Here is a 14,717-nt window from a genome sequence, read left to right as displayed (position 1 = left end):
AACACATTTGACAAAATATTCAACACAGTGAGTCTTTGATGACATCCTTAATTGTCTGTTTTGAGGTAATTTCTGAAGGAAAATGGTGAAACCATCCCATTCTGGGACATGAGACCTCTTACTAACCTATTGCACAGTCTTCTATTAGATCACCTTGCAATTAAAACTCAAAAGATTTTTTTTTTTTTTTATCACAGGAGCTCTTCTTAAGCTAGAACAAATATTCCTACACATCTGGTGAGTCCGGTGTCATTTTATTTCCTCAAAGTAGCGCAGATTACATCTTTATCAGGAGGTTTAACATTCAGTGTGTGATTCACAGAAAACTCCTGACTCCTGAGTATCTGCACTTTCCTCTTGTCATCTGCTGTGCCGGTCGTTGTTCTGTGGTTTGCACTGTGTGTGTGTGTGTGTGTGTGTATATGTGTGTGTGTGTTTAGTGTTGCCACCAGCAGCAGGGGGGAGACCAGGGATACTGTTTCAGTGCATGGCCTATATATAACTCGGCAAAGGGGATTTTGAACTTAAAGTCACATTGCCTCAGTCAGCCACCGCCACACACACTAACGCACAGCTTCTTTTTTTTATTTATTGAATTTTGAAAAATCTAAATTCCTCGTCCGCGTAGCTGTTCGCGTGCCAAACTCTACAGCTGGTGTCACCTGCCCTCTCTGACTGCTTTACCCCTCTTTAGCTTCACTGCCCCTCTTTTCATTACCCACTCAGTCTATTTCTGTCCCTCGCTGAGTCAGATGGACAGCTCCCAACTTAGAATGACACAAACAGGCAGAGCAACTCTCAATTCAGAGGGGCTGAAAACGTCAAGACGACTTTAAAACACATTGGGAATTGAAAAGAGAAAGATCTGAAGGAAACTACTAAAATGGAGGACGGTGAGAGTTTGGACTCGGAGATGACGGAGTTGCAGGAGTTTCGGTGTGAAGCCTCAGATGCCATCAGCCAGGACGACGAAGACGAAATTGAAGAGCTACAGAACAGGTGCTCTTTTTTTCCCCCACTGTATCTTAAATGCTGAATAACCTCAGTTGTGGTTTTCTTTTATCTTTGTGTAGACTGGTTTCTTTTCTGCAGTGAAAGGAACCACTTTTGAATGTTCAGGTTTTTGTTTCTGGGCTTTTTTGCACAAATACATGCATACAGAACTTGTGTGTTATCTCTGGAGAGCGTGAATGGACAGGTGTATTCAAGTTTCACAAAGCAGCACCCGATTTAAATGATCAACTCATGCAAGGAAGTTCACATTTGGCACTGCACGCAGCTCTATTCTAATACTTGATGTTATTCAACATCCCATATTTTACATCTCATTTATCATGCTTTATATTGAGTGCTACCCATGCCATGTCATAAATAGTAGAAGACACTGATATGTTGGATGTATCTCAGTAGGCCAGGCATCTCTTCTCTAATGTTACATGGATGACGGTTTGGGACGTCACCTTGTTGTAACCCTGCAGGGGTCGAGATGTATTCATAGCAGGAGGGACAGCTCGGGGTGCATTTGATCATTATTTTTTCAGATCGTCACTCCCGTTGGCAGCCTGGCACCAGACACCTGGTCTAATCCTGGAGATCTACACTTCTCAAGAAATCATCTTGACAAAAGATTAGCCCGTGTTACCGTGTTTTCGGTTGAGATTTGCTAAATTGCCCCAGTGGGTCCACGTTGCTGAAATTTATTTTGATTTGATTAATTGGTTCGTTCTCTGCTTGTGTTTCCATGAGCTGTGCCAAAAGGATCTCCTCTTGCAGTCAGAGTGTTTAGTCATGCCCTTCTTCAGCCTGCTCTCCTTCCTCTAACCCCATCCATTTCCCTCTCCTTCAGTCTGCGAGAAGCTGTCCAGGACCAGTCAGTGAAGCCCAAGCTCCAGTGCCTGATGGTGGACCCTTCATTCTCCATGGTAACGGTTCAGAGTGAGGACAGTGGTATTGTTTGGGAGACAGCCTCCAGCCGCTGCTCTACTCCCTGGGCCTCTGAGACGAGCTCTATCTCTGAAGCTTACAGCATGGAGGGCTCTGGGGCTGCAGGAAAGATCACCATCGTCTTCGATGAGGAGAAAGTGGTTCGCAGGAGGACGAGGTCTGGAGGAAGAAGCAGCAGGCTCGGGGACAGGCTGAGCCGACCTGGTAGTTCCAGATCGGCCTCAGCTCTAGGAGTGGAGAGACTGGAGATGGCAGAGGTTTCTCTTCCCAATGTGAAACAGGAGAAAACCAAAACAGAGCCGGACTTGGAGGAAATCAAAAACAAAGATCAGCAGCTGTTTAGTTTGATTTCAGAAGGTTATGAGATTCTCAACATCAGAGTGCCCTCCAAACTTCCCACTGTGGATGAGGAGGAGAGTACAGAGCTCCAGGACAACTTGTCTTATCTCGACCAGACTCCAAAGATTAGGTCCAGAAACCACCATGACTGGCCACAGCAACAGAACCAGGTCCAGCCAGATGAGGAGGAAGTACCGGATCACCAGGAGGTATTTATCCGATTGATTTCAGAAATTATTATAAATAAATTCGTATTCTTAATTCTGATTAATTTTGTAGGTTTAAATATTATAGTGTCCTCTACGTATTGAGTTTCTGATTTTAATCTCTCCACAGTCCTCGAAGCAAGATTCTTCTCAGCCATCAGCAGACACAGAGTGCACACACACACACACTCAGAAAGAGAGCCCCGGTGACATTGACTATTTCGAGAAGTTCACCCTCTTAGATGTGGTGGTTCCTGCAGAACAAGCACGAGAGCTGCAGGAGGAGGCAGACCAGCCTGCGACGAAACCTCAATCAGAGGTGCAAAAACCTGCTAAGGAGGTAGCCACAGACAGCCCCTCTGCAGCCGAAGACTCTTTTGTATTTGTTACAGATGTGGAGATAGTTGGGGAACACCTGGATGAGGTTTTCTATGGAGAAGGAGCTCCTGCCGGTGCACTGCAACATAGGGAGGACGAGGAGGGAGCCGGGATGAGAACAAGACGAGAGAGCCAGAGATCAAAGGAGGGGAACGGTTCAGTGTTGTTCAGGAGTGAGGAGACCACCCTCACTCCAATCTTTATCTCCCCTGGACCCCCGAAGATCATTGACCTCATCCTGCTGGAGGAGCCCACTGCCATGTCCTTCATGTACTCAGACCTTTACGAGGATGCTGTAGGCGAGAGGAGGAAGAGCGATGAGGAGTGCTCTGAGGCAGAGAGCGTGGCATCTGAGAAGACTTACAAAAGACGTTTGTCAGATTCAGAGGAGGCGGACGGCTACCTGGAGAAGTTCACTTTAAAAGATGAAATTCCCACAGTTGATGTCAAACTGGAGTCAGTAGAGGACAAGGGGGAAGGGAGGATGATGTGGCCACAGAGTAAGTTTGAAATGACAGGATGTCTGGTAAAAGTGGTCAAAGAGGAAGATCAGGAAAAGATAAAGACAGAAGAGCCGAAGACGCAGGAGGTCAGTGTGGGAGATCAGAGTGAAGATTTACACTCAGCTGTGTTTGAAGAGAAAAGAGAAATTGTTACAGAAAGAGAGAGGGAGGAAATACAATCCATGGTGGCTCAAGAGCAGCCGATAGGAGAAGCCTCAGAGGATTCAGTTCAGGAGTCTAAACCGATGGAGGAGCAGATGGAGGTTCAACAAGTGATGCCAGAGATAAAAACAGACCAGACTGAGCCTCCTGAGCACAGCACAGGAAAACCACTTCCTGAAACACAGAAGTTGGACAGTAAAATAAAAGAAACAGAGGAGAGCAAGGACCATCAGATAGAGGAGGAAAAAATATGTGGGCAAAGCAATCACTGCTGTGAGCCACCACATCAGACACAACAACTGCCAGAAGAAAAGGCTGAAGGGCTTGTAGTGACTACAGACCAGAAAGCAGTGACAGCACCTGTGAGCAGCGAGGTGTCTTCAGTTGTCACTCAATCTGAAATTCAAAGCAAATCCACAGAGAAGAGTTTGTCTGAGGAGGCAGCTACTGACACCAAGATGGTGGCTGCTGATGAGAAACTGGTAACCGAGGCCGAAGCAGAGGCCTCAGTTGATTTGAAAGAACCCGAGACTGATGGGCAGGAAATTCTCTGCTCAACGGAACCCTCCGCTAAAATGAAGACATCAGCTGCAGTTTTACCGTGTGAGGGAACAAAAGCAGTGGAAGTTGTTCCTGAAGATGTTGCACCTGTTGAGGTCATCACTGACTGTGATCCTGAAGTGCACACAGTAGTGAAGGTAACTGAGAAAGAAGTGAATGATAAAGAGATTCAAACCCAAGTTCAGATTGATCTTCAGGATGCAGCAAGTATTGAGACAACAGATGTTCAAACAGCTGCTCCCGAAGGAGAAACAGAGTGTCCGACAGAGGAAACTACTGCGGAGAACAGGTTGTCTAAATCTATGGTCGAAGGTCCTGCTGATGAGCACGAGTCAGAGATCAAAGCTGAGATTTCAAATAAAGTAACCAAACCAGTGATGTTGGAAGAAGTCAAGGCAGATTCAGATAAGAAACATGATGAAATCCTTGAAACTGAGCAGCAGCAACAAAAGATGACCATCAAAGATTCAGATAAAACAAAGCTTATAACAGAAATCACATCTAAAATGCCGACAGAGGAAACAGGGACTTTAGTTCAGGACGTAGTGAGTGTAGGCGATGACTTGATCCTCCTTGTCCCCAAAGGACAAACTGTAGAGATGGACATAGAGATCAGTCAGTGGTCGGAGAAGACTTCAGAAGATACAGTAGCTCTCCCTGAACCTGACAGCACATGTGAACTTCAGGCTCCAGTAGAAGAAACAAAGGTAGAGCCTCAAATGGCGGTAGAACCTGAGGTTTTTGTCCAGGAAGAAGAACCACCCAGGGATGATTTAAACAGGGAGCTCACACCACCTGCACCTGTGGAGGAGGCTGAGACTGAGGAGCAGAAGTTAGAGAGGGATGCAGAAGAAGACAAAGTCATCTTTTCTCCCCTGAAGAGCTTCACTCCCCAGGAGGATTTATCTGGGCTGAGCAGAGAGGATGTACTGTCTGAGGACGCAGATGTAGAAGAAAAAGTAAAGAAGGGAGAGGAGCCAGAAACAGACGTTATCAAAGAGGATGTTATTCCATATGTTGAACTGCACATGGAGGATACAGGCCAAAAAGTGGAGCGAGATGAGGCAGTTACAGAGGCTCTGGAGGTGCCTGTTGATGAGCTGGAATATGAGGTGATATCTGAACAGGATGTAAAAAAGATGGCAGAGCCTGAAGCACAGAGAGATAAAGAGGAGCCAGAACCTGGGTCTGATCTGAAGCAAGAAGAGGAGATGGAGGTAGATGACGATAAGGCAGATCCTGCCCAAGAGGAAGAAGAGCTAATTGAGGCTGACTATGAAATCATTGATGCAGAGGAAGAGAGTCAGGCCCGGCTGGCTGCTGAGCTGCAGGGGATGGACTGGTTCTGTCTCACCTGTGGATGTCTGCTATCTGAGGAGGACCGCATGTCTGGAGAGCATCACGGCCACGAGGTGAAAACTGTGGACAAGGGCTACGAGGAAATCAAGGTACGATGGGCGCACACGCGTACATACAGCTAGAATGGCTTTAGTGTCTACACTGAGAGCTTACAGAGCATTTTAAAGGGCAACTGACACAAAGATGACTTGACTTTTTATGAGGAGCACTTCTCATCATATAATTTCAGTTGTATCAGTCTTCTGTGAATCTTAGAAAACATCCCTGATTTAGCCTGTGTAAAGAACAGGAGTTGTGGAGGTTGAAAGATGTGGGCATATAATGGGAAGGAAGTGTCCACTACACTACCTATGCCTTTTACAGGTGCCCCAATTTAATGAAAGTGCATCACAAAATTAACGGAGTGGTATGATGAATTGAATGAATGCAGATTGGAACACAACTATTTATTTGAGGAGATTGAATCATAATCTGTCGGGTCAGTCATATTTTGTTGTTTGAAATGTGGTCACAATCTCCTCTTCTGTTCCTCAGTTATGGCATCGTGTTCACAAAAATATGACAGACATGAGGTAACAGTAACCTTGACCTTTGACCTTTAACCTTAATCCACCAAAATATTATTTGTTCATCTTTGAGTCCAGGTGAAATTTAAAGAAATTCCCTAAAGGCATTTCAGATGTATCCCATTTACAAGGATGGCACAGACACAAGGCCACGATGACCTTCACCTTTGACCTTTGACCAGCGAAACTTAATCAGATCATTGTTCAGTTCAAGTGAATGCCTCTGCCAAATTTGAAGAAATTCCTTAAGAGGCTTTCTTGAGATATTGTGTTCACAGATACAGATTAAAAACACAACCTGTTTATATGGGCAGATTTAATCATAATCTCTCAGATCAGACAGATCCCATTTTTTTGTTGTTTTTTTCCGTGACTTCAGAGAGTTTACAGAGTCTCCCAGATGTTAGATCGTTTTCTGCTGCTAAAGCCACGCAGCAGCATTTCTCGTGCCGGCATGCTGCAATTAAATCTCAGCTCATCATCTTGCACCTCACCGGCTTTATCACAACACGGTCATGATCACTACACGTTCTACTGGCATTAATTTGGTCATCATACAATTAACTGGTCTTCAAATAGACAGCTGTAACTTTTCCATTCACGCTGGCAGGTTGCATGCTCTCAGGCAACTGGCAGCCTGCGACTGAACACATTGAATTATTGTGATGCAATGTTCCGCTTTTATCAGTGGAAAGGTCCAGTGTGACATCATCAAGTAGAGACTGATATATGATCTGTTCACACACTGTTCTCCCTTGCTGTCCCTCCGGGTCAGTGCAGGGTCGGCTATCTGTTTTGAAAAAAAAAAAAAAATCTATATGAATGTTACCTTCTAACCCACTGAAATTTTGTGTCTTTTACCTTGAGTTTTCAAAAAAAAAAAATCCTCTATCCTTGTTTTTAAACTGCAGGTTCATTCGAATCTTGGCCTCTATTAAAACAATGACGGAAAGCTCCTTCCTCTGCAACAAGACATTCATTTACAAGAAGAGAAAATATTGAGCTTTCAATTGTTTGTGAGGATTTTATCATGCATTTGATAGTGGATGGCATCTAAATCAAAGCAAAGCTGGAACAAACTGAGATTGATCAAATGTAATTTCCAGATGATGTGTAAACCGGGTCATGTCTACATGTGATGCTGTATTTGTGTGAAACAGCTGACAACAGTTGACAGCTGGGCTGTAAATAAGACAAAGATCGGAGCTGTAGTGTAAGTTTGACTTCAGCACAAAGACGTGCAGTCAGTTCAGACACTCCTCAGTGGGGAAAATTGGTCCTGACAAGTTCGCCAAAACAACCCGGGAAAACTGTATCCAGTCCAACTCTGATTTGCTAGAATGTAAGTGCACTCCTGCACCTCCTCCACATGGGCCCATTCATGAAGACATTTAATATTAGTCTGTAGTGTTAGACCAGTCAAAAACTTGCTCTTAGATGAGCGTAATGCAGACGTTCCCAAAAATTTTTTAAACCATGAGCCACTGTGCACCAAACCAAAGTTTCCACTTCCCTCTTCCCACTGCAGATACCAGACAATCTTTCATGAAATAAATCCACTAATTCAACCATGCAATAGCCTCCGAAAGCTATGTGGGATTTGACAACCCGACGGCTTAGCGCAGCCCTATTTTATACCCTATCATTAACTACTGAAATGATTAACCACTATTTTTTACATCACTGTAATGTGATGTGTATATATGTCATAATTGTCCAGTGTTACACAGTAGCTTTCAATTGTGAGGCCTTTCAGCAAGGCTCTTGCTCACCACCAGGTGGGACACGAACCACAGATTCAAATCACTGGTCTAATGCAAATTAAGAAAGTTTGACAAAAATGAAGACACAACTTTTTTTAAGCATAAAAAGTTAGCTATTCAGCCCCCCAGGTTACTGTAGAGCTAAGACATCTGTTTCTATAGCAACACTGGCACCAATTGACTATAAGGACTCAACATTTTTGGTTTCCTGATAATATTGTGGAAGGAGCAATGAGAATGGAAAAAAAATGTTAAGACCACATTAACCCTTTGGAGATCGACTGTGGTGAGATTTTTTATTTTTTTATTTTTTTTAGAAATCAGGTTTTTCTTTTTGTTATCGTTACATTTTTCGCTGACTTTTCACAGAATAATGTTCTTGAAAATTCAAGCAGGCATAAGTTTTCTGCTGAAGTGGAGGAGGCCACATTTTTTTAGTTTGAAAAAAAAGGATTCATTTAGCATTGAGCATTTTCTCTTGGTTAGATACAGGCCATGCTCGAAGCCTATCTTGGAGAAACAGGGATGTGTGCACGCAGGCCCACACACTCACACACCTGTTCAAACACTCTCAGTGGAGACTCTCAGAAGGAAAGAGCAGGGAGCGATCAATGACCACAGCTTGACCTAGTTAAATGTGAGCTGCCCGTGTTCGGACGGTGACGGGAATGCCGCTGTTCTTCCTCCTGGGATATCTTCACTGATGGATTTACTTAAACCTGTCTCATCATTCTGAATGATCACAACTGGGGGGGGTTAATGGAATATTTAGTGTCGGTGACTCAATCAAGAAGAAGAGAAGAAGAAAAATGGGAAGACAGGATGCAGTTATGTGAAATACTTGTACACGCGTCAATGCAACATGACAGAGAACGACTGCCGGATTCTTTTTCAATTAGTTAAAGAGCTAATAGAGGTAAAGCTATTTTTATCCATCACCTGCTGTGACACACTGGCTGGAACAGGCAACATTCTTCAAAATGTCAACCTACGGAAAGCACTTTTCTGCTCTGTGGGATTTAATGTTGGTTTAAAACTGCACCATCGCTCCACTCTGATAAGATTATTATTTGACTCAGCTCTAACATCATATTACAAAACTGCAATGGGGATCTTCTGGTTAATTGTAACTGTATCTTGTTGTCCGAGGATATACAAGTGATGTTTTACCTGCACGTGCTTGTGTACTAGGAGACGCTGAGTGACTGGATCTCAGAGCTTCAGGCGAGATCAGAGAACATTGAGGACTTGGTGTCCGAGCTGGAGCTGGCTTACAACTCTGTAGAGGTAAAGCTATGCTTCAGTCCCTGCTAGTATGCCTGTCAACACATAGCAGAGTATGATGTTTTTGCGGGACATCACTTTACTTGGGAAGTTTTGTGAAATCAAATGTCCCTCCTGGCCGTCACTGTCCTCCCTCTGCTCAGGACCAGTGTGTGGAGAGCGAGGCCGCGATGCAGGCTCAGAACGAGGAGATGATGGCTGTGGTGATGGAGCAGTACAACAACATGTCCGTCAGCATGGAGGAGGAGAAGAAGGCCAAGCTGGAGCAGCTCTACGACCAGATTGTCTCCTTCCAGGAGAGCATCGACTCTACCAAGGCCACTCTGGAGACCACGGCCAGAGAGGCGGAGACCGATGCACGGGTGAGCCGTGCAGCTTCTCAGACTTATTTGATCAGTCTTGTTATGTTTGGCCAGTGATTGGTGATCAGGGTTTGTGTCAAATCTCTGTTAAACCCTTCTTCAATCTGCTCTCCCACCAGTCGCCTGAAGACATTCATGAAAGGTAATGTGCTTTCAGTGAGAGGAGTGTGATTTCCTAACAGATACATATTAGTAATAATAACTAGTGCAGCATGCTACTTGGAGTGTGCCAGTGTGCTAAATATTAAACTGTAGGAGTAGATTTTCTTTAAGATTCTCCACAAAAAGCTCAGCCTACAGCAAAGAAAGGTTTTCACAGTGACTTGTGCAGAGAAGTTAAATGTCGTGGTCGTGTGGTCAGACTCAAAGCTGCTCTGGACTCCGCCTCTTCACTGGAGCTGGGTCCCAAGGGGCTGCTGGTGTTTGAGGACTACGCTAAGGCCAATACCTCTAGCTCAAACCTGGCACAGCGCAAGAGAATCCCAGGTAGGTCTGCTTTGTATGTTTGCAGATACATGGTGCATTTGGTGTCATATATGTGCCCGTTATAAATCATGCTGGTGTGTGCCTCAGTGCCTCAGAGGCCCACGCTGCAGCCCCAGGAGCCAGGCTCAGCCACCAGCACCAGCGTCACCGTTTACTGGAAGGTCAACCCCGGAGACATCATAGACTGCTTCCAGGTCTACTGCATGGAGGATCCACAAGGAGGTAAATGCTTTCAGGATGTTGTTTAACCTGAGAAATGGTGGCAAAAGTTCTGCTTTTATCATCACACTTATAGTTCTAGACTTTGCTAAAAGAGTATTATATGGAGCGATGCTTGCGAGCTAGTCCAGGCAGTCAACTGGAGCTGCTCCACCCCGCGCCATGTCACATGTCTCATACTTCATAACGTACATCAAACAAACATCCTCCCAAGTTGACGGTATATTTAGGCTGCAAAAATGTCCCATCTCATTATTTTTGCCTGTCACTGAACGGCTGCCCGGCATCAGAACTGCTGCATGTACAGTCAGCCCCTCTACCACCCCGGCATCCTCCTGCAGGCTCCTGGGGGTTTAAAATATTACCCAATATCTCTATGTAATCTCATCTGCGGGGAGTGACGAGACCGGAGCCTAGAAACCAAACTCACACTCTGTTCTGCTGCTGTAATAAACAGTTCAAACGGGAGTTGTCTGACTGAACTTAAATTAAAGGATATTTTAATTGAAAGTTGGACTATTCATTCAACAGACAATTTATTTCACGTCTTTTATCAGTATATAATCTTCTAGTGGATCTAGTTTTTGTTAAATTCCTACATAAATCATAGGGAAATGTTAGATATTTTGTTACCACTGAGGTGCTGCGTATCTCTATTGCTGCCGTCCACAGCCGTGTCGGAGGAGTACCGAGTAACGGTGAAGGAGAGTTACTGTGTCCTGGAGGAACTGGAGCCTGACAAGATGTACAAGGTGTGGGTGATGGCTGTCAACTACACAGGCTGCTCTCTGCCCAGCGAGAGACTTATCTTCAGAACTGGTCAGTCCACACACAAGAGTTTCAACATTACAACAAATGAATCTGATAAAACTGAAAGCGTCATTTTTTATTTTTTCCTGGCATGCCGTCAGGAGTTCAGAGAGATTTGAGAAGTCAGTGTTCAAAGGTGATTTCTGCACTGTTGACATCATGATCCATGACTCTCTGGGCAGCAGTTTGGCCGCCTGGACTTTCCTGAAGCCACAAGAAAAGATTGCCCTGCAAAGCCAGAGGCGTATTTCACACCACTGTTGTCTTTCTGGCAGCTCCATCAGTGCCAGCGATCGACACCGAGCGCTGCACTGTCATGTGGGATTCAGCCACGCTCAGGTGGAGCTCAGCAAAACAGACTCCCGGACAGAGTTACACGTTGGAGTACTGCCGCCAGTATGAGCTGGAGGGAGAAGGGCTCAGGTGGGGGTTTGTCTTAACCAGACGGATTGTAGAGGGGATGACAGAAAAATACATTTATTTAACTGTAATTTCTGAAACTGAAGGCCAATTTAAAACCAAAACATCTGATAAAAAAAAAACTTCTTCATTTAGCAGGATAAAAATCTATAGTAATGTATTTTTATACACCGACACATTTAAATGTTTAAGTGTTTATTCTGAAATTTAAAAGTGTGCATGTGTGTGTCACATCCTCATAGATCCATCTCGGGTATAAAAACCTGTGAGCAGAAGGCTCTCCTGCAGCCCAGGGAGAATTACCTGTTTTACATCAAAGCTGTGAATGAGGCCGGTGTCAGCGAACAGAGCGAGGCTGCACTCATTTCCACAAAAGGTGACAAAAACACAGACTTAACCAACAAGCTTCACACAAATTAAACAAATAAAAGCCCAGAGGTCCTATGTCCATGCTTTTCTTCCTTTGTGTTTGTTCTGTTGCTCGGTACTGTTTTCAGGTACGAGGTTCCACCTGTTGAAAGCGTCCGCTCACGCCGCTCTGGAGCTGTCAGAGGATCAGACCACGTTGCACTATTCCCAGGACACACATAAAACCACTGTACCCACAGACGAACAGTGAGTTCAGCCCAGAAACACCTCCCCCAGAGCTGGTTAGGAAACCCACAGAAGTTTTAAAGCAAAGCCTGTGTGTTTTCTAGGTGTCCATCCATCCTGGGTGAGCTGCTGCCAGCACGAGGCCTCTACTACTGGGAGACTAATGTGCCAGGCAGCACAGCTTACAGGCTCGGAGTAGCATACAGCACAGCCCAAAGAAACAGCCCGCTGGGGGAAGACGGCCTTTCATGGTGTTTGCAGTGTATTCCCACACCATCAGGGTATGCATAAAGAAAATCCCTTTCATTTTACAATACACTTCCTCTCCTGGTTTTGGTCTAAAACTTCCACCTCCCTTTCTTTGTCTGTCGTGATCCAGGTATCAATTACTCCACAATGGCATCCAGTCTAGTATGTGTGTGGTTGAGATGCCCGAGCGAGTGGGAACTCTCCTGGATTACCAGCTTGGCCGCCTGTCTTTCTACAACGCCCAAAGCGGTCATTTGTTAGGCACCTTTAGTCAGCGCTTCACCCAGCCATGCCACCCTGCTCTGGCCCTGGAGTCGCCGGGCAGCCTGGAGGTCAGCATGACGCTGGAGATGCCGGAGTTTACCAAGAACAGCTAGCTCTGCCGCACGCAATCACTCACTGGATAGTTTACAATTCATGTTGGACATTTGTTGATTTTAATGATCTTATTTTATAGTAATTAAGATGACCACTAGTGCAGAATAAGGCAGAAGACATTACTGAGCTCATCTAAAGTTTTTTGTATTTTTTAGCAAAAAGCAAAATTCAAACACAAATTTTCTCCAATTGAACACAACGTAAATTAAACATTTAATTGTCTTTGGTAACAGAAAAAGTATCTTGTAAATATCTAAAATAGTGGGAGTAAAAATGAACAAATGGAACTGGACGCTTTGGAAGGTTTTATAGGTGAGCCTCTTGTTTTTTTTGTTTATTCAGAAGAAGTGTAATGTTGTGGATCATTTTATAATTTTGACCATAAAATATACTAATGTGACAGTTTTCTACTGTTTTGTAAATGTTCCATTATTTACACAAATTTTCAGTTGTCTCTTTTTTTCTTCAGACCCTTACTGACAAATACTGTAAGTGAAGGCTCTGAAAGCATGATGTATTGTAAAATTAGTCACCTAACAAGAAATCTTTTGCCATCCCAAAGTTTAGACTTTAGACTATCTTCAACCATCTGCTGTAACACTTTTCAAAATGTTTCATAATGTGAATAGGCCTGTTTTGTGTAAATAACCTTTTTCAACAGATGTGATCAATTCTGTCTTTTGTTATGTGCGATTGACGGCGAATGCAGATCAGCTGTTTTTCTTTCCCTGTCTTGTAAACTGATGTTCTGAGCTGAAACAAAATGATTATTTTTCTATTTGCACAACCAAGCTGGTTTGTTTGTTTTGATTTGTCTGGCCAGCGATTCACATTCACCACCAGGAGGCCTCAGCGCTCCACCAGATGTGATATTAGCTCAGAGGCTTCCAAAAATGTCTTTTATGCTCTGCCCTCTCAAAAACAATGTTTCTGTAAATCACCACAGTAAAGATCCACATTATCGTCTCTGAAGTCACAATGAACCAAACAAACAGGAATCAATTACTTTTCCATTGTTTTTGTTATCCTTAACAAATCTGACTTGTATCACAAAATACACTGACTGGAATGTAATGTAATTGTTATTATTCTACATTGTTATACACTTAAAAATACACAATTTAAATGTATAAAAATGTGAGTTTATTGAGTTTATGTTCCAAATACAACCGAAAGGTACCTCAGGCTGAAATCAATATTTCTGCTCCTAATCCAACTCTGATCTATCTCAACTCTATCTCTTCCAAGCGCCCTTCTATGACTTACAATGAATTATATATATGATCCACACACCTTTATCCCGTCAGTCACATCCATGACGTCGCTATTTTCCAGGCACCAAACCTTCTCTCATTTCTGGGGAAAAACAGAGGGGAGGGAGAAGAGTGGGGAAGGAGAGGAGGGCACACACAACACATGCAACCCATCAGGGAACATCTGCTGGCCTCCATGTGATGTGTTGGACTGCTCAGCTGGAGCCTGAAGGAAAGCTCTTTGAAAAGGGACAGTCTGGTTTTACAGAGACTAACTAATTTCTGCCTTTCTTTAGAAGAGCTGTTCTGTCATGGCCAGAAATCCAGTTTTTAATCTCTACACCAGAATGTTTTCACACTACTTGGTATTATTTGACGAAGATATATTTTTCCTACAGAAAAAAACAGAAGAGGTTAACAGTAATGTTAAAGATTTCTTCACAACAGATCCAAATGTGCAGCTTATTTCCTGTTACTGCACCTACTAAACAACCAGCCAAGAGAGAAATCTCTCCAGCAGACTCTCTCATGTGACTATTGACTTGGACAATATCTGAAGTAGTGTGTACCGTTTACTCGCAGCTTTCTCACACAGTATTTTAAGTCTTTTCCATGTCTGAGGCCAAAACCAGACAAAGAGCGCTCTATCCACCCAACATCTAAACAAATGATTGCACACACACACAACGGTGGGCAACAGTGAAATCTTCTGTAATTGTTCCTGGAAAAAATAAGTCACCCAATAACATGCCTTGTTGCATTAGTTCATTTAGAGATGAAGGAGCTGCATTCAAAAAGAAAAAGAGCAAAAGTCAGTGAAAAAGCTTGGATCTGTTGTTTATCGGGCACATGGGAGAAAATGTCATTTAGATTGAAAAAAA

At 43.8% G+C, this 14,717-nt stretch overlaps 1 protein-coding gene across 2 annotated transcripts; it reads left to right on the top strand.

The window, feature by feature from the left end:
• Nucleotides 1-543: 543 nt before the first annotated feature.
• Nucleotides 544-13,728, top strand: cmya5 (cardiomyopathy associated 5). 2 transcript variants are annotated; one of them, XM_069138633.1, is made up of 14 exons: nt 545-999; nt 1,847-2,492; nt 2,620-5,541; nt 8,973-9,068; nt 9,209-9,427; nt 9,547-9,569; nt 9,789-9,913; nt 10,001-10,135; nt 10,805-10,951; nt 11,218-11,365; nt 11,605-11,738; nt 11,860-11,977; nt 12,061-12,237; nt 12,336-13,728. In XM_069138633.1, the coding sequence occupies exons 1-14, from the start codon at nt 884-886 to the stop codon at nt 12,580-12,582; spliced, it is 5,253 nt and encodes a 1,750-aa protein (XP_068994734.1). In that variant the 5' UTR covers nt 545-883; the 3' UTR covers nt 12,583-13,728. The 2 variants fall into 2 exon arrangements, with proteins under 2 accessions (XP_068994735.1, XP_068994734.1); XM_069138634.1 differs by lacking the exons at nt 11,218-11,365; nt 11,860-11,977; nt 12,061-12,237; nt 12,336-13,728 and having other exon boundaries at nt 544-999; nt 11,605-11,718.
• Nucleotides 13,729-14,717: the final 989 nt, after the last annotated feature.

This window comes from Embiotoca jacksoni, unplaced genomic scaffold (assembly GCF_022577435.1).
Source record: "Embiotoca jacksoni isolate LCO1_2020_lvr unplaced genomic scaffold, fEmbJac1.0.p SCAF_8, whole genome shotgun sequence".
Classification (NCBI taxonomy): domain Eukaryota; kingdom Metazoa; phylum Chordata; class Actinopteri; family Embiotocidae; genus Embiotoca; species Embiotoca jacksoni.
Note: the sequence above shows the minus strand (reverse complement) of the source record. Positions and strands in the feature narration are given on the sequence as shown.